The 26156-nt window shown below is 47.6% G+C and overlaps 1 protein-coding gene across 7 annotated transcripts in view; it reads right to left on the bottom strand.

The window, feature by feature from the left end:
* The window catches only part of Capn8 (calpain 8), a 64186-nt gene that overhangs the window by 22414 nt on the left and 15616 nt on the right, over positions 1-26156 (bottom strand). For 5 of the 7 annotated variants that reach the window (XM_063271983.1, XM_063271979.1, XM_063271982.1 and 2 more), the window contains 7 exon segments: positions 9370-9488; positions 8763-8896; positions 7665-7833; positions 6669-6752; positions 4259-4344; positions 2583-2657; positions 1711-1871 (listed from right to left, as the gene is read on the bottom strand). In XM_063271983.1, coding sequence (XP_063128053.1) covers positions 1711-1871; positions 2583-2657; positions 4259-4344; positions 6669-6752; positions 7665-7833; positions 8763-8896; positions 9370-9488 — 828 coding nt within the window. 7 annotated transcript variants of the gene reach the window in all.

The raw sequence follows: 26156 nt of genomic DNA, 5'->3' as shown, positions 1-26156 counted from the left end.
TTCACAATCCCTATACAGTGGTACAGCACCATAAAAACAGCATAGCACTCACATACGGCCGAGGCACAGTCTTTATTTTTCCCCTAACAGTAAGAGTACTTATTCAGCCTCTCCTCAGAACCTCCATTTCTAGATATTTTCCCCCCCCTCAGGGCTCAGGTGTATATAGATTTTAAGATCAGGTGTCTGTGGATTCCAGGGGAGACAGAAAATTCAGTAATCTTCTGCACTTACTTCATTACCACGAGGCAAGAACAATCCATTTCTCTCTGACAGCTAGCTGGCAGCACAGATGGGATTATGATTTGGTGCGTGCAGATACCTTGGGAACCCCCTATGGTTCTGAGCTTCCAGAATGATCCACGCGAATTTCCTACGTCTTTCCTAAGAGCTCACTAATGGTGAGCATATTTTAATTTCTCCCGAATGTAGCATTACGGCAATCCCCACATTTTTTGTTTACTCCTTAACAGTACTATAGGAAGAGAATGGGCCATAAAAATAACACATCCCATTTGTATAACGCTGCTCAGTTTACAAAGCGCTTCCCCGTGCACTCTGTGTTACAATGCTCACTGGGCCCCAGCGAGTTGGAAGGTAGGAATTATGAACCATTGTGAGGGCTGAGAAACGGAAGCTCCAGGAAAGGAGTGCCCCTCAGGTCTCACAAGCGTTAAGCTGACTGATGGGGGCAGGCCATCAGCTCCCCCTTCAGGCCTGACAACAGCTGGTCTTTGCAGCCAGATGGAGATGGATGGGAGTGGAGGGAGGACCTTGTGCTCTGTCTGTACCCACATGGGGTTTTACAATGCTGCCTTTTCTACAGCACGCAGTGCTCTGGTTGGGAAGAAATGGCTGCTCTTCCACCCTGCCCAGAGATAGCAAGTCAATCAACACAAATCAGCAGAGCAACAGCAAACCAAAGAAGTGTGAAGGAGGGCACTAGCAAGCGGGGTGCATGTTTTTCTTTCCTGTGTCTCTCCAGGGAGCTGCAGGGTCGTTTCTCAGTTGTTTCTTCAGCTGCTGCCTCAGTGGGCTCGACCTAGGAGGAGCCTACACAAGTACATGTTAGTCATCTGGCAGGAACCAGGCAGCCCTCTCACCTTTGGCAAGAAGAGGAACCAGAGTTAAGTCAGAGGCAGCAGTCTGACCAGGACATCCCCACCAGGGATAGATCCCTGGTGACCTCCACGGAATGGAACATGACCCATACGTAACCCACGTATGTCCATTCCTGAACCCCACAGTATTACCCCTTCCACTCTAACTCGGGTAACACAAAGCGTAATGGCTGCCCTTCTGACAGCAACCCACAGAAGCAGTAGATTGCCTTCTGACAGCATTAGTTACTGGGCCCCAAAGCTCAGTGGGGTGGTGTCAACCAGCTGGACCAGGTAGGGAAGGGAAAAGTCCAAGAGAAGAGCAGGAGGCCTTAGCAATGGTCCAGGAGGGGTGACCAAAATGCAGCAAACTGAGATAGCAGCAGGGCTGAAGCAAAAATGATTTAAACACAGGTGATTAATGATTTAAGCAGCAGGCCGAGGTGAGGCCTCAGACAGGCAGCTGCAAAGCCACTGTCCACCCTCCCCAGCCGGGCCTCCAAGTCAGAAGAGAAACAGGACCCCAGATCCACAAGCATTAATTATCCAAAGATCCATGCTAAAAGCCAAACGGTCTCCGCAGGAAAAGCCAGATGGCCCTCTGCCTCACCTGGGTAGTTCAGGCAGCCCCCGGCTGTAGAACCCCGTGTCCAGCGGCCGTTGAAGAGTACTAGGTTCCATTTGTGTATCTCTTCACTGCTCAGAGAGTCTGGGGACAGGTTGCAGATCTCCAGTCGGGAGTACTGCTTCAAGAAATCCGAAAAGGACATCCTGAAGAACAAAGGAACCAGAAGGGAGAGAGTAAGATGGGCTGGACTGGGAGAGAGATTCGAGGCCCAGGAGAGAGCTCTGTCTTCCGGCCGCGTGGACTGCCCGAGTTTCTTTCTACATCCCAGTTATGCAGAGAAGCAGAGCTACCGTACAGATTTGTTACTGTGATCAGTGTCTGAATTCCTAGAGAATCTGCCTCTGTGTATCTACCAGCCACACGGAATTGGAACCTTGAACCAGAGGACCCCTCGCCTCCTCCAGGAGCGGGGGTGTGAACGAAGCTCTGACCTCTAGGCTGGGTCACAGCTAAGCCCACCAAAGGCCCACTTCTGAGGAATTCTCCACGATATCTAGTGTGGAGATTTCCTCTAAGACATTCCATCTTCCAAGAGACCCCCCTAATGGCCCAGGAAAGGAAAGAATCCTGTTTTTATTATAAGCTAGGCCTTAGAACTTGGAGGAAGGGGGCTTGTTTTAGGCTCACAACAGGCAGACAGGCTGCTGGCCAGGCCTTGTTGTGGGCACAGAGACCTGGGTTCCAATGCTTTAGACATAAGAACGGAGGTAGACTCATATCAGAGGAAGGGGAAGAGAAAACAAAAGCCCCCGAGTGAGGGATGCTGTCACATTCCTGCAAGTCCCAGAGACAGGACCTTTCATATACTTTGGAACAGACCCTGCCACTAAGGGCCCTTGGGCACGGCTTCTCACCAGAACTCGCCATCTTCTGCTTTCTTGTCCAGCTCCTCCTTCCTCCTTGGATCTATGTAATTCCACTCAGGTGCACTGTGGAGGGGGGAAAAATGAGCCAGAGGTGATCGTTCCTCAGTGCAAGCTGTTTACTGCAGCTAAATGTCCCCAGAGGGCCACAGATGGGATGCGCCCCACCAAGGGAAGAAGACAGACTGGACCTGGTGTGAAGGGCTGCACCACCGGGGAACAGGTGAAGCCACAGGCGTGGGCTCCGGCATTGCCTGGGTGTGCAGCCCGAGTGTGATGGATTTGTCTAATTTTCACTCCCTGGGCAAGATTTACGTTCCAATTAAGAATCGCTGACTTCCGACCGTAAGAATAAGGAAGTCCTGTCACACAAAAGGCATGCACTTCTCTATCCATTGGTAACCTGCCAGTCTCTTCTCCTATCAGACTGGGGCCAGCTAGCTCTGGGTCCGTAGACACTGTCCACTTCCTAAGTCTGCAGCTTTGATTACCAGGCCCACATTTATAGGAATTTCCCTCAAGTGTCCCGCTGGTGGCCTTCCTGTGCGATATCCGAGTGCGATATCCGAGTGCTTTTTTCAAATGTCATCTACAGCTGCCTGACCTTCACAGCTTTGGGTTTTCCTGAGATACATGGGCAATATCTAGATAAGAGAACAGTGTTACTACCAATCCTAAAAATGAACCAAAGCTCTTCCCTGGGCACACTCATCAATGCCCCCATTCCTCCCTCCCTGGCAGAGAAGAAGGACAGACCCAGCCTCTCCCTCCAGCTGGCTTCTAAGCACTTGGATTCTGGGACTTCATAAAGTCATTGGAACATCCATTCAATTTGTACTGAGTCCCACCGTGTGCTTGGTTTTTGTTTTTGTTTGTTTGTTTTTTAAGGTTAGGGATCTGATGGAGAACTCTAGATCTAATCTAAATCTCCTGGTTGGCTTGACTTTTTTACTGTCACTGTTGGGGTTTTCAAAGTAAACAACACAGCTGGATGCTGGCCGAGTTTAGACATGTCATCTCAGACCTTCAGTGGCCTTCTCCAACTGCCAGCAGGTAAACAGCCCAGGCAGTTCTCAAGCTGACAAGGAACATGAAAGTCATGAGTGCCAGAGTACAGCCATCTCAGGACCTCACGTGCTCTGACTGACTCCCCTTATCCCTGGATAAGCCTCCCAAAGACTATCCTTCCAGCCAGGGATCAGCACCCATCCAGTCCTGAGCTCACAGTGAGACATTCCCATTCATTACTGCCTCAGCGGGCCATGGCTCCCGGGATCCAGGCTCTCCTGGCATCTTAGTTCTCTGTTGGTTCTGAGGGGGCAGTGTTTGTGCCATGGAACGATCAGATCTGTGAGCTACTGATTGGACCTTGCAGCACCCAGTGTGGCGGGCAGGAAATAAAGTAAGCCTTCAGCTCTAGGCAAATTTCCATGGAGCTGCCAACGTTTCAAGTGCCAAAGCAGAGATCCAGGATTAAAAATGTCGGCAGAGTGGTTTCTATTCTGCTTTTCCCATCCCAGAACTGTTCCCTCAGCAGACTGTATAATCTACAGAAGGGAAGCCCTGCAGAACCCAGGGAGCAATGTGTCCCACTGTGTCTACTGTGTGTTAAAGGACACCCTGGTCCAGGGATAGCGGAGCACTGGGAAAGGGGAAGAGGGACATACTTATCACTCCAGGCTCCCGACCACTCCACTTCACCCCATGGGTTCCTCAACCTGATCAGCTTCTCTGGACGGCCATGGAAATTCACCTGCAAGATCCACACACCACACAGGCGAGTCACCACACAACTGCTGCCCGCAGTGCGCGTCTACATTCCGAATGTCGCTAAAACACCACACGTTCGTTTCCTTCCGTGCTTGCTTTTAAGCCTTGATCGCAAATTATTAGAACAAGTGAAGAGTGAATCCACCACAAAAACAACTATGTATCTACTTAAACTTAGGTTTAAACTTGGCAGTTGACTAAGTTGGACCTCATTCTGGGTATCAAAGACAGCATCCTAATAAATATTCCATAAGCAAAGCCAATAGCATGAAAGATATTGATATAGATGACATAGATGTAGATGTGGACAGAGATAGAGATAGAAAATGGCTTTTCAAAGTAGGGTTTCTCCATGTAGCCCTGGCTGTCCTGGAACTCGCTCTGTCGACCAGGCTGGCCTTGAACTCAAAGAAATCTGCCTGTCTCTGCCTCCAAAGTGCTGGGATTAAAGGCATGTGCCACCACCACCACTACCAGCACCACCTCATCCAACTTTTATTTATTGCTTACTACTGGGATAGGTACAGTGCTAAGCATTTCAAATACACAATCGTTGCATTTAAACGTCACAGTTTGGCATAAGAAACAGGAGACTTGGAGAAGGTCAGTAATTCAAAATTGCTTAGTTAGCTATATATATATATAACTATCACCTCCTAAAGAAAACTCAGAAGACTTGAGGAGTAAAGGAAACACGGAGGCCCAGGAAGTTCCTGAAAGTGACAAGATTCACAAAGCTCCTCCCTGAGGTCACAAAAGTAGTGAACAGTTGCAGGGCAAGCAGTGGTTCTACAGTGAGTGCTGCCTCCAGGTCACACAAGCAGCTCCAGGGATGCCCATGTGTCACAGGCCATGGTGGGTTTCTGGTGATGCAGCTGTGCTTAAGTCATACATAACCCTGCTATAACCACCTGAGGTAGATCTCGGTGGGACTGTTTCTCTGATCTGTCACTGGTGCCTTAACCAGGTGAGCAAATGTTTGTTCACACCTCTCCACAGAAAGGGCGGGAGCCCAGCATAGGATATAGTATAAATGTATAAATGTATAAATGCCTTTAGAGAGCTGTGGTAAAGTTTTATCACTGCTGTCATGGGATTTGCGGGTGGAGCTTTCAAGAGATTAAAACACAAATGGAATTAACGTCTGTCCTAAGAGTCTGGGTTCATTCTTCTGGTGTGAGGAGGTTTCATTCTCTCAGGACTGAATTAGTTGCTAAGAGTGATAGAAAGCAAACTCAGCCTGCCTTGTTTCTCTGTCTTCTGTGTCCACTTATCCTTCCAACTGATGCTGTTAGGAAGTAGTATGAAGCTACCCAGTACTGGACTTCCCAAACTCCAAAGGGCATGAAATTAAAAAAAAAAACAACTCTTTTTTTAATAAATCATCTAGACTCAGGTATTGTGTTACAGTAACAGAAAATGAACTAAGACACTCTCTCACCCTACTATTTAGTGAACACTCAAGTATGGTCACCACTGCACACATGCTGGCACTTAATACATTCATAAAGATGTCAGTCTATTAGTCCTTATCCTCATAATTCCCATGAAAACTAGCTTGAAGTTTCCCCATAATATTCAGTCCATGTTTATAGAGCTGCCTTGATTTTACAATACCACACTCAGCAGAGAGATATGTCGCAAATATTGTCACCGTTACAGTGAACAGCAAACTGGGGCACAGGTGTGTGGCTCTTTCTGTACTGACCATTAGAAAACCTAAAGAAAATTCATTTCTCAGTCATAGTACCATTTAGATGGATGTATTTTACTTTTGTCTTATGGTCCACTTATATCTACACTTTTAGCCATAAACCAAATTATTTAAATCCTATTTGGACATAGATAAACCATATGGAATAAAAACCACATATAGTTCCTGGCAATGCTAGGGTCAGAAGATGAGGGACACCTCTGTGCCTTCTCATTATTAATTCTCACCCCGAACTCTGGAGTAGAAATTGCTACTTCTTTTAGGGACTCCTGTGGGTTTACACTGCTTTGCCTACGTGAACATTTATTTGCAATGTGTGTAGAATCTGACAGTCCCTATACCACTTCTGACCACACCTCATAAAAGAGTTGAATTTCATTAAAACCAGATTGCTAGAGGAGGCCAGAGTAGCTCAGATACTGTTCTCCAAGAAGCCGGGGCACCCTGTAACGAACAGGAGTTAACTACACATCTGTCCAGGACTCTGAATCCAGAGAGAAACTTGCCCTGGACAAGCAGGAAACCCCAGAACCTCTCAGTGTCACCTCCTACATCTTTGGGATGCACCTAGTCATTCTATTAACCCTTCCTACCTCTTCGACTCCAGTAACAGAGTATGCATGACCCTTAACCAGCTTTTGCCTGGTGGTGGCTTCTGCTTCAGCTGCAGTTGAGACCTGTGTCAAGAAGAAAGTCCAATCAGTGAGGCTGACCCTGACCTCTTTGGAGTCAGGACTACAATGCTTTCTAAAAGTGCAGAACACAGCCAGGGACCTCCCAGGTGGGAAGAGTGTAGGGGTTGCCAGGACCCATAAGCAGAGGTACCCATTTCTAGGGAACCCACTTTAATATGCCGGTCAGGCACTGAGCAATTGCTGACCATAGTCAGAATGATCTGCCTCAAAACAAACAAACAAACAAACAAACAAACAAACATACAAACAAGCTTACCTATGATGACAGCTACATAGGACAAGAGAGCACATGACCAGATAACAACTGGCTTCCAGGTCTGATTTCTTTTTTATAAATATATTTTTTAAATGTATTTATTCTTTTATGTTATGAGTACACAGTCGCGGTCTTCAGACACACCAGAAGAGAGCATCAGATCCCATTACTGATGGTTGTGAGCCACCATGTGGTTGCTGGGAATTGAATTCAGGACCTTTGGAAGAGCAGTCAATGCTCTTAACCGCTGAGCCATTTCTCCAGCCCCAGATCTGATTTCTAAGACCACATTGGCGTTCCATACAGCCAACCTTCCTGTCAAGGCTGGACCCTCCACTTTCATTCGGGGATCTCTAAGTTCATCAGATATTGTCAGCTGCCATGCTTGTTCCCCCCAAAGACAGAGAGGATGACTTAGCAAAAGGATGGTAAGTAGGTAGCATCTAGAATACAGGGAACTGGGCTGTGCGCTCAGGATGAGTCTAGCCATACTGAAGCAGCTCTAACAGTTACCAGCCAAAGATAATCTTAAAATGTGACCAACCCTAGTTCCTACCTACTCACTAGGCTTTCCCCACTTCCTGTACACTGTAAACCAATATGTCACCAGAGAAAAGAGACGAAGAGTCGAGGCTTACATCAATGGAGCAGCCCAGCAGAGAGCCTTTGCGGAGGGCCTTCTGGATGATGTAGTACAGATTTTCCGGAGGCTTCTTCAAGTCATAAAACTCAGAGATGCCACCTGTGAAATCCTCAAACCCCTCGATTGTGGAGCCTCCAACAAGAGCCTCATACGAACCATTTAGCCTGTTGAAAAAAAAATGTGCAACATCCACAGCTATGAGCAACCTCGACAACTGGACCATGGGCCATGGAAAGAGACAATAACAACACATAGGCTAGAGGAGTTGTGAAGAGGAGCCCAAACAGACACTTCAGAATACGCACAGGCCGCTGCCTCAGACAAATACTTCAGATTACACACAGGCCGCTGTTTCAGCCAGACGTACCAGGATTTCCCTAGAAACGGATCTTTAGACAGCCCCTCCAGGCCTCCCAACTTTAAAACCAAGTGTAGCCCTTCCAGAAATTGCCCTGATTTCTTGGGTTCCTAGGGTGTCCAGGTACAGCTAGAATGTGGAACCTTCCCTTGAGGCTGGGAGGTATCTGCTAAGGATTGCCCTAACACAGCCAGAAAGTCACCGGGGTGTTAGAATAGAGTGACTAATTCAAAGAAACCCAAAGAAGCCATTGAACTTGGAATGTCACTCAAAAAAATGTCACTCAAGGAATGAGCAGAAACTTTGTTGAGTTATAGCTAAAAACATTTCATTTCTTCATTACCATCATCATCACTAATTGAACATCCATGCTTCCCTAAGCTCTTACCTTGGGTCTTGAGAGAGAATAAGATAATGGCTAGAGAGATATTCTTATGAGACAGAGAGTCTTAAAAAAACATATATTTTTACTTATTTAAGTTCATGGTATCGGGGATCAAACCATGGCTTTATATGCATTCTAGGCATGTGCTCTATCACTGAAATACATCTCCAGCCCCAGAGATGAGATCTGGAACTCCCAGATGAAATTTCCATTTCTCTTCAGAGTGGTGCTTTCTGTATAGCCAATGGATGCTGGGAGGAAAATCTTGGCCATGGCATCCTGAGTGAGAGGGTAGGGGAGAGCACTCGGGGAGGCTCCGGGGTCTTCTGGTTCTTCACCTTCCCACTTACTTGGCATAGGCTTTCTCCAGCAGAGCGCTCCAAAACTCATTGCCTTCTTCGGAGTGTAGAAAAAGCAGCTGCCCGTTCTTGGTGGGGAGCCGGTCATCAATGACCACCTCCACCCATTCTCCATACTGCCAGAACTATGGGTGGGAAACACAGCACAGATTACATGGAGAAGCAGAGAGGGGTCCTTCGGTGGCATCCTTGGTAGGGTTTCCACAGTCAGTGAGCATGTCTCCAACCTTCATGAGCCTTAAATGCCCTGAGAGAAGGACTTATGCCCCATCTGTACATGGGAGATGCCACAGACACTGAGAAACAGTTCGTCTTCCCTGGAGTCTGTGGAGAGGAGAGCTTGCTCAAACATCACCAGGGGGCCAGACACACATCTCCTGGTCCTTAGTCATAGCGAGTCTCTTGGCCCATGGCCTGGGGGGATATGAAGACGGATTGGAAATGATTGGAGATGTGTGTAAAGGAATGGTTCTCAAACATGAGTATGTACCCTAATCACCCAGAGGGGAAATCTAACATCAGTAGCTTGACCTCGCTTCCAAAGTTTCTGATGCCACAGATTTGGAGTAATATCTAAGTCACAAGCAAGGACTAATACCTGGAAATGAAATATGCCCGCGTAGTCCTTCTGGAAGCTCTGGTCCCTGGGAAGCACCCGGTAAAGCAGCTTTTCATTCAAGGTGAGGGAGGCAATGGCTGCTAGAAGCCAGCAGTCTCCTGTAAGGAATTGGAGGAGACAACGACTGATCAGGCCAGGCCCTCACCGTCCCCATTGCTCTGGAGTCCCTGTCTGTCAAACACTACACTTCAGGGGTAGCACAGTTCCTGAGACAGGGTTATGTATAAACAACAGAAGTGTGTATGTCACAGTTCGAGAAGCTGGTAGTGAATCGGTATGGATGAGAGCCACTCTCTCTGCTTGGTGCACGACAGAAGCGTGAACAGGCTAAGGGACCAGGCTAACTCTCCTACCCACTCAGAGGAGCATTGGTGCCTAAGGCCCACCTCTTAGCATAATCATGCTGGGCTTGAGGTCTGCCACTGAATCTTGGGAGGACACATGGTCTACCAAAGGTATCACAGCACTCTCCTAGGTCATAGAGGTGGGCTCTCCTCTCCTGGCTGAAGTGCACACACATTCAGCTCCTGAGGCCTCCGTGGGAGGGTTTTACTCAGGCATGGAAACTCTGTGCGCTCTTTATTACTGTGCCTCCCTCGTACAATGAGCACAGTTCCTAGGCTCTCGTGTGGTGGAATGGAAATAGAGAGGAAGTGAGGAGGAGATCCCTCAGTTTGCTCCATTTGTTGTCAACTTGGATGCATTTGGTTGGAAAAAACAGTGAACCTATTCAGCCAGGATATTAGGTATACAAGGGAGGCAGGGAGGAAAAGAGGCAGGCAGGCAGGGAGGGAGGGAGGTAGGCAGGGAGGGAGGGAGGGAGGGAGGGAGGAAGGGAGGGAGGGACTGAGTGATCGATCCTTTCCCATTATGGCCTTGGGTAATGGCAGTTGATTTCGTATGATCTGTGTAGAGGATAATGGTCCTTTTGTGTTTCAGAGTTCACAGTGAGAGCCTTGGTTATAAAACCCTTGAGATATTGATTAGCATGAAATCATCATAATTTGAAGCAGAAGAAATAAAAGTCAAGAGAGGTTAAACATTCCAGGGCTTGGTGCTGGTCACTTTGAATATCTGAGTATATTTAAAAGCAAATAGAAATCCCACTTCTGTGTTAGACAGACCTTCTAGGCCCCTGAAAACCACATCTGAGACAGTGCCACTGACTCCCGGCGACAGCACTAACTAATGAATCACAGGCTCTGGACACTACATGCTTACTTTAACCTACTGAGTGGGAGGGACCAGCATCTTGGAAGCTATGTAGTTTACACCTGTGTAGATGCTCATGGCTCTGCAGCACGAGGGCAAAATGTCCTGAGTGTCCTTCACATCGTATAAAGCAGTATGGCATCATGCTGCCCAATCGTGCCTCTTTCCAGCTTTACTGAGGGTTCCAGAACCTAGGGGTCTAGGGTTTAGTGAAGCTGTCCTTGCTTCTCTTATTCATTCAGTTCTTCTTGCTCTAACACCTCCTTGTACCCTCCAGGCATCTCTCAACCTTAGCCAGAGAAGCCCCTTTCCGCATTGGCACCAGCACGGACTCAACGGGTCAAAGCTCTGAGACTGACTGTTGAGCATTCAGTCCTAAGTGGGGCATAAAATCAGTCTTTGCCCCAGGAAGGCTCAGGACTTACTGTGAAAGATGGAGCCAAGAGAACGTTCTAGCCAGACGTTAGACCACTGTGAAATGCTGCCTCCTAGACAGGGCATGACCACTGCATTTGTTCCTGCACAAGACCTGGACAAAGCCAAGCCAACGAGATCTTCAGGAACTTGGCAAGCAGCAGCAGCTGGACTCCGAGGGCTGGATTTGCTTAAGGAAGTCAGGAAAGAAGGGAAGAAGGAAGGAAGAAAGGAATGAAGGAAGGAGGGAGGGAAGGAAGGAAGGAAAAAGAAAAAAGGAAAAGACTGACAAGATGGCTCAGCAGTTAAGAACACTCCCTGCTCTTGGAAAGGACACAGGTTTGGTTTGCAGCACCCACATGGTGGCTTAGTTCTTAGCATCAGTTCTAGGGATTCTGTGTTCTCTTCTAACCTCCACAGACATTACACACACCACACACACACACACACACACACACACACACACACACACACACACAGAGAGAGAGAGAGAGACAGAGACAGAGACAGAGACACACAGAGAGAGATAGAGAGACAGAGAGAGAGACAGAGAGACAGAGAGAGGTGGGAGAGGAAAGATGGGAGAGAGAGAGAGAGAGCACAAATATACATGCAGGCAAAATGCCCATGTGCATAAAATAAACTAACTCTAAAAGGGAAAGGCAGGGCAGGTAGGAGGGGATGTGTTGGTCAGTGTCAGGAAGAGTGGAAGCCTCCTCCCCCTCCACTCTTGGGATAGTGGAGGGGGGATGGCTTTGGGATGGATATGGCCAAATAATAGGTAAAAGTGTTCCAATAAATAAACAAGTAGTCAACCTCTCCTATGTACTTTCAGACTAAAAGCCTGGCAACTTTTTAAAGGTTTCCCAAGCCCTTTTCCAACTCTTCTGTTCTTATGTTAACGGCAAGGCTAAATAAAGTTGCTTCCACAGCCCAGGAGTGAGCACACTTGGTTTTTCACACTCAGCCTGGTTGACCGTGTAATCAGTAAACTACGACCAGGACCAGAGCCTGAAGGGCTATCACCACCAGCAAGAACTCTGTCGCAATTTCACCCCTAGCCTTTCTCAAAAAAGAGAGGTTCAAGACTACATACCAGTCTCTCCTCTCCCCTTCTCTGTTTCTCTGTTTTCTCTTCTCTTCTCTTCTCTTCTCTTCTCTTCTCTTCTCTTCTCTTCTCTTCTCTTCTCTTCCCTTCCCTTCCCTTCCCTTCCCTTCCCTTCCCTTCCCTCCCCCCTCACACACACATAGTTACTTTTTGCAGAATTTTTCTGACCTTTGAAGTAACCTTTATCTCCCCCATGGCACCAACAAATGCTCAGATAATCTCAGGGATTCAAGGCTAAATTCAGGGTGAGACTAGAGATGGTTCCTGCATGAACACTCCCTCTTGGGGAGTAACAAGACTTTAAGAGAAGCACCTTTGTTCACTTGTGGGGCTAAAATAAAATACTACCTACTAGGTGGTTTGTGAACAATACCAATCTGTCTCTCCCAGTTCTGCAAGTTGGAGGGCCAAGATCAAGGTGTTGGCAGACTTGGTATGTTTGGAGAGCTCTCTTCCTGGTTCATAGATAAGGAATTTCTTACCACATCCTGACATCCCACATGGTAGGAGGGAAAAGAAAGCTCGCCAGAGGCTCCTTTGTAAGAGCACTGATCCAATTCATAAGGGCTCCACCTCATGACTTAACCACCTCCTTACATCCTCTAATGAATTCAAAGAGACAAAGAAACCATTCCCCCACACAATAACTCTCATAAAGAATAACCAAAGAAGGACTACATGTTCCAAAGAGACAAGAACCTAGAACAGGGAAAGCCATATTATCTTTGACTGGCTAGTTCCTACTTCCCTCCTTCCCATTCACTCTCACTAGAAATGGGGGCACCATAGCAAGGTGAAAATAGTCAAGACAGTTTTCCCTGATTACACATTCAGACGCAATCCAAAGACTTTGACCCCACTAACAAATGCTTGTTTTAAAAAAACAAAACATCTTCAATATTTTATCACAGCTAAGGCACCCTTCGCCTGCTCTTCCCCCATAAGACTGCTCAAAATGTTTTTACACACAGGGCACTAATTTAGGTTGGCACTTCACTGCCCAGCAGTCTCAGAAGCACCCTTCCTCCCTCCTGTTGGTGAGCCTGCCTTTTCAAGCTGGCTGCACTCCATTCATGCCTGTTCAACTGCGTTAGAACACATAAGCTTCTGGCTGCTCCTGCTTTTGTCGTTTAGGTTCTGCCCAGACTGGATGCTGACCGCAGGCAGATGATGAGCTCCACCCAGACCCAGCACACAATCTATCACGTCACCTCAGGATGGCGCTGTCAGAAGTGATTTGAACACACGTACTTGGACCATCAAGGGAGTCCTACAGTTCAGCCCATGTTCAGGTTTCTCCAGCAGAGAATCACAAAGACGCATGTGCCCACACTACGAGATAAGAACCAGGCTTAGATTAGAGCGGTTCTCTTGCTGAGCAAAGCTCTCAAGATAGAAGTGTAATGTGCTAGCATAGGGTTCTCAGTTACAACATGGCTGGTATTTGGAATCAATGTTTTTATGGTAGGGGCCATCCTGAATGTTGAGCAGTGTACCTGACTTGTAGCTGATGGGGTGCCTTGTGTGATGAACAAAAATTGATACAGATACTGCCAAATGTCCTCTGCATGAAAGGAAGGGGAATCAAACATGCACAGACACACAGACACATGGACACATGGACACACACACACACACACACACACACACACACAGGTGGGGGAGGGAATCTGAGGAAAGCTTCCCCACACTGGAAGGAGGACAGACAAAATGACTTCTCTCCACATTTCTATTCTACGTGTCTCTAGTGGTAATTCTCACACTGTATCTTTGTCAGACATCATTAGAGTTTTCTGAGACCCACTTCCTGCTTCCCCTTGCTTTTTCTCATGCCTGCCTTCCCTGATTAAAGAAAACTCTGAGCTACAGGAAGTCCCTGCCTTGTCTCCACCTCTGGAACCTACACCAACAGTTTCTAATACTCATTTCTCTGAACATTCTTAGCATGTAGTGTTCTCTCAAGTCCACTGGGATTTGGGTGGCTGGCCTCTTGGCCTCCAGCTGACCCTTCAAGCCACACAGTAATGTAATTCTTGGCTCTGCTCAAACAACAGAGATACTATCTCTCACTCCTGGGAACAGAGACAAGGTAGACATTTCAGAAGCCCTGCGACCTGGACTCTCCTCTAAGGTCAGCCTTCACCTTTGCCCTGTCCCCAAGTCATCCTGGTAGCACCTGGCTCTAACTCAGCTCTGGCCTTTGGCATCTCCATGACACCTGCCAACTCTAAGACAATTGTCACCTGCTCCCTAAAACACATTACCTCCTGGTAGCATATCCATGAAGGTTTGCCAGAAGCAGTTACTCAACTCCTGTGAACCTCAGAGCTTTCTTCCATAAAATGGGTCTGTGACCCACAGCTTTTGTAAAGGGTCAATGATACTAAGTATTAAATATCTTGATACTAATATACATATGTGTATATGTAAATATATTATAAAATACATAAAATGACATGCTCTTTTTCAGGCATAAAACATATATGCTTTCCATACATTTTTATATCTGTAAACACATATTTTATGAACTTTATCTTAAAATTATGTTACATATTTTATAATAGATGTAAAAACATATATTGTTTTTCAGGTGCCACAGACTACATGTTTGATGGGGACCCCTAAGATTATAGTAGAAATAAAAAATTCTCTCAAGTAGTGACACTGAACATTATCATTATCCAGTGACATTATAGCCTAGTGCAGCCCACTAGGCCTGTTTGTGGAGGCTGGCTAGTCCTATGAAAGGATAGCGTGGATAATTATACACAAAACACAATACTCAATAATGATAACGAATGACTATGTTGCAGTTTGTGTATTTGCTATACTGTAATCGTTTTACCATTAAACTCCTACCTGTAGAATTTACTGTAAACTTTATCCCATGTTACCCCGGCATTAGCTTCACGCATTTGCGTGCAACATCTCCTAATGGCATCAAGGGATTACTTGTACCAGGGTTTAGTAAGGACACAATGCTGCCTCTCTTCTTAGGTGGTATCTGACTAAACATCTCTAGTTGAGTAGACAGGACATCTAGGAAGATGACACAGACGGGGGACATGAATTGCATGAACCAGAGAGCATGGTATTTGTGGAGCCCAGGTGAGTACCAACATCTTTCTCCTTGACCCCATCTACTGATGCAGCTCAAGAGAGGCAGGAAGAAGGAGGGAGAAAAAGGAGGCGAGGTTTCCAAATTCCCAGAAGCAGCTGGCTGTGGCGAAGTGTCCAGAGGACCCAGGGCCCCTTTGCCTCTGCCCCACCGGCTCGAGAGGCAAACCAACAGGGAGAGGAGGAATACTGCTTGGACCTGGGCAACTCCTGGGTTTGCAAAGGACTGAGCTACAACCAGACAGAAATTCCTAGCTGGCTCTCCAGAACCCTCTCAACTTCCCTGTAGCCTCAAAAGAAAAAGGACAGGAGAATTCTGCTCAATATCAGCAAGGAATACAAGCATAAGGCCCCATGGGGACACCCAGGCTGTTCATAGCCCAGCAGCCAGATCCCCACACACTCAACACCATCTTGAGAGAGAAGGGCAGAGGGGCACTCACTCCAAAGGGACCGAGTTATGGTGGAAATACGGTTTCAGTTATGGAATTGGACAGAATTACAAACCAGAGGAGAGTAAATTTAGTTTCCCAGGTCTCTGGCCAGGGCTCTTGTGGAAATCAAAGCAGTTTGAGATGTCAGACATGTACTCATGCCCAATCCAGGAACTAAGAAGTTCACTGTCAACTTGAAATGCACTCAGATACTTTAGTGACGACTCCCCCAGGCAGCAACAACTTCTCTGCTCAAAATGGAAAATCCATAGACCTCCCTGTACCCAGGACAAACAGTAGCTTCAGTGTGTCCTGAATCATGGGGTTTTGGGGTGTCTCCCAGCATCTGAGGGTAACTGCTTTCCCTAAAGGAACAATATGGCGTCAAAGATAAGCTCCTGTGAGGCCCTCACTGGGGTTCTGCTCTAAGTGGGTCACCCAGTCACCACCCACCTGCCGAGACAGCTTCATAATACCCTTTCCTTACTCATCCTGTCAGTCTGAAAAAATAAAAACGTCCTTGGGATTAATGCACCTTGCATATCTGAAAGTCTCCTGTACCACAAATCCTGCTGAAGTATGTTCTGAGTGGGGGAAATCCAAAGTTTCCCCAACAAGTTTCTACAAAATAAAGATGAAGAAAACGTATTCTAGGCTCAAACCCCTCCCACCTCCAGTGGGTCCCTCACTCTCGGACTTCACCCCTCACTGCTGGAGTGCACAAGGGCAGGGCGGGATGATGCTTTCCTGCACTTGGCTCTCCGTGCAGGGAGATTGTGACTCTGATAGCCACTTGCAGATGAGTACAGCTGAGGCCCCGACCAGCCACTGATGTCAGACAGTCAGTGTCCAGCTGGGAGATGAGGCTTCTGCTTCTCCTTGTAAGGCCAGAGGCTAAGACCAGCACCATTATGACCATTTTTAAGCGATACCTTGCACTTCTGCACAAAGGGAACCAGAGACTTCAGGACTGGCCCTTCCTCCGCACCTCCCACAGGAGGCTTCTCAGCCTCTCTTCCACTTTATTTTCCGTTTTCTTCCAGAACACAACCTCTCCCCACCTTGATGAACACTGAGCTCACCCAGCACCTACCTCACCTAATAGCATCTACTCACCAGGCAGACGCACCAAACAGTCACTACCCCTTAGGTTATTAGGAAGATAAGAGTGAGGTAAGATGTATAAAGCTTGATGCTTGACACTCATGAACCTCTCAATAAGCACCTCCATTATTCCCCTATTATCACCGACAATTAACCCAAACATGGGGAGTCCCAAAATGTGAATCAGCAGACATTTATGGAGTACCTGCTACCTGTAAGTAAACAAGATTTATAACGACAGTAGTTAGCTGCTGGGGATTCCCTGAGTCACCCCAGTTTGTACAGGAAGTGAAGTGTAGTCTGATTCCCATCTGCCAGGGTCTGCTCCCACTCAACCTCCCCGCACCCGTCGTAACTAACTGCCACCACAGTTGTCTCCATTCCTGCCTGGGAGCCACTCTGCTCTTCCCTCACCCTCCCCACATCCAACTATTGGCCAAAGGCTTTTGATTTTCACCCTAGAGACCCCCGCAATCCCATTTCCCTAGTAATCTCTGCTCAAACTGAAACATTAAGGGACCCTTTCTGTCCCTCATTCACTACCTAGGTGCTATAGTTAGGAAATGGCGAAGGCTATCACAACACAAAAATACAGTCAAACACCAGTTAACATGGCCTCCTCTCCTAACTACCCACTAAGCCAGCACAAGCCAGCGCAAGGGCGATTGGTAGCAAAGTGACTGCCATGGTCTGAATGTCTGTGTCTCCTTCAAAATTCACATGGGACTTACTCCCATCTTGGATCTCAGTCACAGGAAACCAAATCTTGAGAGGTGGGACCTCACAAATGAAGAATCCCAAGAGTTGACAGGGCCTGCCACATTTTTGCCCTGCTGCCTGTTGCTGTGAAAGGACGTGGTGTTCACATCTAGGAGTTCACAGCAACGAAACTTTGTTCTGGAGGCAAAGACATCCGATCTGTAGCATTTTGATCTGGACTGCTGGCCACCTGCATTTCTGTGATTGGCGGGTTACCCCGCCTGTGGCATTTTGTTACAGTAGCACGAATAGAGTAAGACAGTGGCACTGAAGGACTCGCTACATTCGCAGAGCTGGGCGAAACTGGTGCAGTGGCTGTGCTGTCGGCTGCAGACCTGAGCTCCAGCTGAGGAAGAGAAAGCTCAGCAGCTACAGGCAGGACAGACACCTGGGCTAGGGGTAGTTCGAGTACTAAGGATGAAGGGAGGTCTCGGAAGAGCTCAGGGTTGCTTTCAGGATCTTTCTTTGTCCCATGTGCGATTATTCCTAAGTATGGTGAGCTATGAGAAAATGTCTCATAATCTCTTATATCGTTTATCAAAATGATGTGATAATCACATCTTTTTAAAGAAATGGCTTGCTATGAAACGAGGGCTTCCGGTTTACTCTATGGACCTATGGTTATCTGAGGCCAGTGAGAGTCTCTCAGAGTGCAGCTGTGTCTTGCCTGGGGTTCCCACTCTCCACACTCTACATCTGGCTGCACAACATCTGCTTAAAATCCACGTGGTCCCCCATTATCCTTAGGAATAATCCAGAATTCTTCAAATTCTTCACACAGGGTCGGGGCTCTGCATGATCTGGCCCCTGTGCGGCCTCTGAGCTCCTTACTTCCTGTTTGCCCTACCCTACTTCACCCTGCACCCTAACCATGTTCTTCCAGGTGGAAGGGCTTTTTCAGGTTGCTGCTGCCAAGAACCCTCCCCTCTCCCCCACCCCAGGCCAGAGGAGCAGAGAGAGGGACTGTCTCATTACCTGTTCCTAGCATGAGAAAGAAACATACTACTTGGTCAAATGAAAGGCCGTGGACATCCTAACTCTGAGTAGTGAGTATGTAGGTTAAATCACATGTTCCTTACCCCTTAGAAGCATCCCCTACCAAACTGGACCCGCCACCATCAAACATCCCCTTCAGGTGCAACTGCAAGTGACGAAGGGTCTATCTAGCATGGCTTTCTGGAGTATCATGCAACCCCCATAGCTTCACTATAGCAGGATATCATTGATCTAGAAGAAAAGAATCAACCCTATGTTTTGTACACATCCAGACATCCTTAAGGGTCCAGTGCCATGTTCTCTATGGGACGTGGAGTACTATGGTCACCTCGAGAGGACAGCTACTTTCAAAAATCAGCCTTGAGCCCCCTGGTGTTTTCCTGAGTTTCGGGAGTCTAGCCCCTAGAGCAACTATAATTTTTATGTCCTCGACATAATTCTTTCCGGCTGTACTACATATAATAATAACGTGCGCTCAATAATCCACTTCTGCTGCCCCACAGGTCACCTCGCACCTTCACTCCTGGTTCCCATGGCGACTAGGGAAAGGCTGCTCAGGCCTGACAACAGATCCACAGTCGTGTGGGGCCACTCATCATGGAGAGCAGCTGCAATGAGTAATGGCATTTGCCCAAGCACAGTTCCGAGCCGGGTGGGGGTAGGGTGGGTGTCCCTCTGCTTCTAGGAGCTGCAGAGCACCCCAGACTTAATGTAGTCACAAAAAGGGAAGAAAAGCAGAAAGGGGTGGCAGGTCATGTGTGAATGCGAGACCATCATGCTTGGTTTTCTAGCTTTATCAGCCTGGATGAAAAGAAGGAGCGAGAGAAGAGTAAGGATGCTCGGAACGGTGTAGGAAAACCTCTGCAGAACAACTCCCATCTAATTTGTGCTATTGTTGAAGAAAATACGCTCTCCAGCATAAAACAATTTAGGGAGTTCCTCCCCCACACCACAAATCAGACCTTTAATGCTATTGAGAGGGAAAGATTTCTTAGTAGGTTATGAAAATGAAACTGACTCGCCAGGGCGGGGACATCATTAGATATATACATTCGGGGTTCATGTAAATACATCACACAGTGCCTACTTGCTTCCTGTGTTTAATTATAAGGCCTCTTGGAACACAAAGAATACAGCAAAATGCTGTGAGACAGGCATAATAGGGAAATACCGAATGCTGAGAGGACCATGGAAGAAAGTGGTGCTAAGATCCAGGGAATTGCCCCAGCCACCGTCAAAGCCAGGGACAGCATTGCTTAAAGCCCCCTCCGAAGCTGGCTGGAGAGAGGATGATGCTGTGAAGCCAGTGGGAGAGCTGTAAGACCTCAGGGGCGTATGGGTTCTTAAAGTACAGCACATGTCAAACACAGGATAGCTCAGCGTCTCCCTGGAAAGTGAGAACAGCTTTCCAACCGCAAGCAGCTCTGAGGTCAAAATCCAAGAGACTGTTAGAGATGGAGACAAGCAAGGCATTTTTAGGCTGGGTAAATATCCTGAGCATAGTTCATAAGAGCAGGAAGAGTGCTTGGAGAGAGGATGAAAGCTGAGCCCTGAACAGGGAGGTGTGGGCCGGGGAGTGGGATGGGGGGTGTGTGTGGAGAGGCTGCAGAGGAAGCGTTGTCACCCGAGAGCTACTGAAGACTTCCTGTACAAACTCATTTCACAAGTGGTCAGTGAGTAGCTACTCTGGACTAAGTATGACTCCTGACCCTAAGTATACATTTCAAAGACAATCTTTGACATCTTGCACGGTACATTTCAGTGAGGAAAAACATTAATAAACAACATGCCCAGCGGTGGTAAATGCCAAAAAGAAAATAAAGCCGGGCAGTGTGAGGGAGAAAGCTGAAGGTGGGGGCTGGGATAGCGTGCCCAAGATGGCAGTCAAGAGGTGACAGGAAGGGATGGGGCAAGAGAAAGCACCCAAAACTGCATGACGCCTTGAATGGCTTGTGGAATAATCCAGTGTCGGTTTGGCAGCCTCGTGCAACTGTGTTATCTCATGTGAACAGGTGCCACGGGTTCACTGCAGGAGGACAGGCTCTTGAGGATCCTGCTTCTGGTCCATGGATACTGAGAGTTGGTTTCTCAGGGACTGGTCGGATACATCTCTGAGCTACAGCCCCAGATGCAATTGCTGGGCCTTCCAATAAAGCCCCAGAGCTCCCTGGATGTGAAGGACCTGTGCTTATACTGAGGCTTCACCCTCGCTGCCCCGCCCCCAAGCCTGCATCCACCTCTCCTGTTCAGAAGCAGCCCCAGTTTCTGAGGACCGAGACACCACATTGCCAGTACTCAGTGCTTCGTCAGCCTGTCTTCAGGTGGCCCAGAGCCTCCTGTACCTATGTCCTGTCACCAGCCATGTGCCTTGACCTGGTGTCTGAGGTAGGGGTTCCTGCAGCAGCAGGGAGAACACAGAAACCCAACCATCAAGGTTGGCCAGTGACGAAAAGTTCCTCTCTAGGTCTCCAGAGGACTCCCTCAAAATGCAAGCCACAAGTAGGAAGCAACCAGCTATGCTTCCAGTGGGTCACAGACAGCAGGATCCATTAAAACAACACAGATGGATTTCAGCCGAAGCCCTCTGCTCAGGAATCTGCCACACTGTGGGATATGACTTGTACATCCTAACTCAGGCTGCTCAGCCAAGACTGAGCCTAGAAAGAAAAGCCTGATAGAGAATATCTCCCTGAAGACTCAGAGGTTCGTCTGTACCTTTTATGGTTAAGAACTGTAAATTCTTCCTGATGAAGGGTGAAAAGTGCTTCGCTGAGTCATATTCTATATAAGCACATAAACCCCAAATATACTAAATTAAACACACACACACACACACACACACACACACACACACACACACACACACACCCTGACAAATCTTCACCTAGAGAAGTGAACTGGCGTGTTGTAAGTGACCTTCACCTTGCCTGTGAAATGACCCTGATGACAGCTCAGTGAAGCCATAAGTTTGATCTCAGGATACTGTTTCTAAATGCACAGAATAAAAAGTAATAGTGTTCTCAAGTCCAATTCTATTGAAAATTATCGATCTTTTTTGAAATTACAATGTTTGTGCTTCATTCGTGGCTTAAAAGATATGGGGGAATATCTTTTAAGGAATGTGGGTAGGGGCAAAGTATCAGGCAAAGTGATAGTTTGTATATTTGTAGCAATTGTTCTATGAGATGCAATTACTAAGTGGCTGGGGTTGCCAGCCCTGTTTTTCTGCACTTTGAGTCCTACAGGAAGGAAACAGGTAAGTGAGGCTGGATGGAACTGAGCGTATCATGTAGAATTCTTTTGTGTTCTGGAATAATAGCCAATATGAGTATCTTTTTAAAACTCAATGTGTCAAACTCGTAGCAAATGTTAATGCTTGTCCCCAGCACCTTTGCTCAGAAGAGAAAGGTGAAGGGTCACAGTGGAACAGAACATGAGAGCACTGGAGAATAAGAGCAGAAAGAGACAACAGCAAAAGGAAAGAGAGACTCCATCAGAATCCAGCTCATCAGCGTCCCCCCTTACCCCCACTGGGTAGCATGAAGCTGGCCCCTGCATCCCCCCTCCCCCAGAGGTCTGACCCTATGCTCTCTAGAATCAATGAGCAGACTTGGTCCTTTGTGCTTGTGGAAGCTTCCCCAGGTGCTCATTAAAAGTAAGCATCTGGACCGAGCGAATTGATCTACTTCGCCCCGGTCCTGGGGGTATGTTACAGATCAGAAGATGTCTTAAGGTGGCTGACACTACTCTCAATTACTGTTGAGTGCATATGCCCGTCCCTGCCCCAGGAATCCAGACCCTGCCCATGGGGAAAGTGCTAGCTCACAGAAGAAAATCAATGCAGGGGCTCCATCCGAGAGGATGATGAGGTCATGTCATCGCTATTGGGCTTTCGATTATCTTCAGAGACATGAAATGTCTCACTCACTCTCTTTAAAACACAGAATATAAAACTCTATTCAATAAATGCAACAAAGATGACTATGATATCAATTTCAGAGAGATGAAGAGAAAACTCAGGTCAATAGACAAAGGGGGTGAGGGGAAGTGACCACACAGAGACACAAGCACACCAGGCACATGACAGCGAAATATAAAAGGGAGAGCCGATGTGTCAGTGGTAGAGCATTTATATGTTGGGGCAGTGGGTGTCTTCCCCAACCCAAAAGAAAAGTCAAGGAAGGAAGAAGGGGGAGAAAGGCAAGCTTGTGGGGGAGGGAGGGGAGGAAAGAGGGAAGGAGGGAGAAAAGAGAAGAAAAAACACCCAATAGATTTAAATCTTGGATAAACATTATAATATGTTATTCAGAAAGCTTGATGACTTCTTGCTATATTCTGGAAATTTCTAGTCCATATTTGTTAAAGAGGAAAAAATGTTCTTCTGAAGGCAGTGAGCTTTCAGAATTTCACTTTGCAGGGACCAAGGTCTTTGCCTTTGGGAGTGCACCCTCGTGTGGCATTTGGGCCCATAGGTCACTAAAGGCCTTTGAGTTCTTTGTCTTTCTGAAGCCTTGAACACCAAGGACACCACATGTTAATGCTTTCTTTCTATCCTATGAGCAAAGGCAAGGACTGGATGCAGCCAAAGACAGAAGAGTTAGCCATAGCCACTGAGCTTACTAGAGACCGGCCATTAGCCATCACTGGAAATCCTAGCAGGGGTACCACAGCAGTGAGTGGAGGTATCTTTGTGTACCTCTCTCCACAGTTACTGTCAAGGAGCCATTTGGGAACTGTTTCTAGAACATTCTTCAATTGTTGAGGCTCAGCGAGCTCCTTCAGACACCTTTACAATTTCTTAACGTCCCTACCCATCCATGTCAGAAAGTTGGTTTCCACAAAAGACCATCTGGTTTCCACAAAACTCCAAGCTTTGAAAAATGAAGACGCATAGGCAGCTTCAGGACCAAACTTTTGTCTATGCCTGATCCAGCCTATTGTTGACAATACTGGGAAAGCAGGAAGAAAGCCACAAGAAGTCTTGGGCTTTGGTTCTATCAGTTTTCAAATACTTTAATAATAACAAAATGGCAGAGGGTTTAGGTCAAAGATCAAAGAGCTGCAAACACTCTCTCGATGCTGCTTTATACCATGCCCTGTGGAGCACATGATTGTCATACCCAGGGTTGTTAGCAACCACATCCAGGGTGATAAGGAAGCAAGTGTCAGTTCCCTAACTGCATTTACCTGGCTGGTTTAATTATAACTGTGAACATGGTAGAGAGGACACTCATCAGCCAACCAGGAAGGCCCAGATCTGCACAGATGAGCTAAAAGAGTCTTGGCTAATTACCAATCCAAAGAGAAAACAGGAGCCCACAGGGAAGAAATAGAGATGGATGTGGCAGAGTGATAGATTGGAGAAGGAAAGAAGCCAGGGTCCCCGGCTCAGAGGACAGATATGACTTATCAGTTGGAAAGCACAAACTGTGCTAGACCCCTGTCTTCAGCCCATGTACATACATTTAAATGCCACACTGTTCCACTGTCCTTTCTCATTCTGTCGACCAAGAGCCACTGCCCACTTCTTTTGGAACATGGTTTGTAGAGAGCTCACAATCCTAACAGTGAGTCCAGGCTCCAGATTGGGCTGGCTGTAAGGAAATTAACCCTTCTGTCTGCAGCAACTGACCCAATATGTGGATGACCATCCCAACCATTGTATCAGAAGCCTCCTATGACATCTATAGAAAGCTACTAGGGAGAATGTGAGGCCAGGAGTAGTCAGATTTCCCATCATATGGACCTTCTCTTCCATGGAAGGGATAACAGCCAACTCATACAAACTAGCAATGGAAGGTGGCCGGAAGGTATGCCAGGAACGTTTAGATCTATGGGTACCAGCTACACCAATGCCAACAGAGCAATCTCCTATCCGCAAGCCAGTATATTCCCCATTTTCCTTAGGGAGGTTGGGTAGGACATCTAAATCCAGGGACCAAATGAGTTCTGACACACAAATATACCTTCTTGTGTGATAGCCACTAAGCTCAGTGCCACAGAGACATCAGGTGCTCTGGGGCGTGCACTGGCCAAAATGCAAGGACAGAAGAGGAAGTACCATGACAGAACACTAAAAGATTAGGATATGGACAAAGGAACATTGAGGTACAATAGTGGACAACTGTGATGGCTCAAATGGGTACAATCATGAGACCATGGAGCACTGTGATGGGACTTGGAGCACTGTGATGAGGCAATGGAGCACTGTGATGAGGCAGTGGAGCACTGTGATGAGGTAGTGGAGCACTGTGATGAGGCAGTGGAGCACTGTGATGAGGCAGTAGAGCACTGTGATGAGGCAGTGGAGCACTGTGATGAGGTAGTGGAGCACTGTGATGAGGCAGTGGAGCACTGTGATGAGGCAGTGGAGCACTGTGATGAGGCAATGGAGCACTGTGATGAGGCAGTAGAGGACTGTGATGAGGTAGTGGAGCACTGTGATGAGGCAGTAGAGGACTGTGATGAGGCAGTGGAGCACTGTGATGAGGCAGTGGAGCACTGTGATGAGGCAGTGGAGCACTGTGATGAGGTAGTAGAGGACTGTGATGAGGCAGTGGAAGACTGATGAGGCAGTGGAGCACTCTAATGAGGCAGTGGAGCACTGTGATGAGGCAGTAGAGGACTGTGATGAGGTAGTGGAAGACTGTGATGAGGCAGTGGAGCACTGTGATGAGGCAATGGAGCACTGTGATGAGGCAGTAGAGGACTGTGATGAGGCAGTAGAGCACTGTGATGAGGCAGTAGAGCACTGTGATGAGGCAGTGGAGGACTGTGATGAGGTAGTGGAGCACTGTGATGAGGTAGTGGAGGACTGTGATGAGGTAGTGGAGCACTGTGATGAGGCAGTAGAGGACTGTGATGAGGCAGTAGAGGACTGTGATGAGGCAGTGGAGCACTGTGATGAGGTAGTGGAAGACTGTGATGAGGCAGTGGAAGACTGTAATGAGGTAGTGGAGCACTGTGATGAGGTAGTGGAAGACTGTGATGAGGCAGTGGAGCACTGTGATGAGGTAGTGGAAGACTGTGATGAGGCAGTGGAGCACTGTGATGAGGTAGTGGAGCACTGTGATGAGGCAGTGGAGCACTGTGATGAGGTAGTGGAGCACTGTGATGAGGCAGTGGAGGACTGTGATGAGGTAGTGGAGCACTGTGATGAGGCAGTGGAGGACTGTGATGAGGCAGTAGAGGACTGTGATGAGGCAGTGGAGCACTGTGATGAGGCAGTGGAGCACTGTGATGAGGTAGTGGAGCACTGTGATGAGGCAGTGGAGGACTGTGATGAGGTAGTGGAGCACCGTGATGAGGCAGTGGAGGACTGTGATGAGGCAGTAGAGGACTGTGATGAGGCAGTGGAGCACTGTGATGAGGTAGTGGAGCACTGTGATGAGGTAGTAGAGCACTGTGATGAGGCAGTGGAGCACTGTGATGAGGTAGTGGAGGACTGTGATGAGGCAGTAGAGCACTGTGATGAGGTAGTGGAGCACTGTGATGAGGCAGTGGAGCACTGTGATGAGGTAGTGGAGCACTGTGATGAGGCAGTGGAGCACTGTGATGAGGCAGTAGAGGACTGTGATGAGGTAGTGGAGCACTGTGATGGGACTTGGAGCACTGTGATGAGG

Source organism: Rattus norvegicus, chromosome 13, assembly GCF_036323735.1.
Source record: "Rattus norvegicus strain BN/NHsdMcwi chromosome 13, GRCr8, whole genome shotgun sequence".
NCBI lineage: Eukaryota > Metazoa > Chordata > Mammalia > Rodentia > Muridae > Rattus > Rattus norvegicus.
The sequence above is the reverse complement of the archived record's forward strand: the minus strand, read 5'-3'. Positions and strand labels throughout refer to the sequence as shown.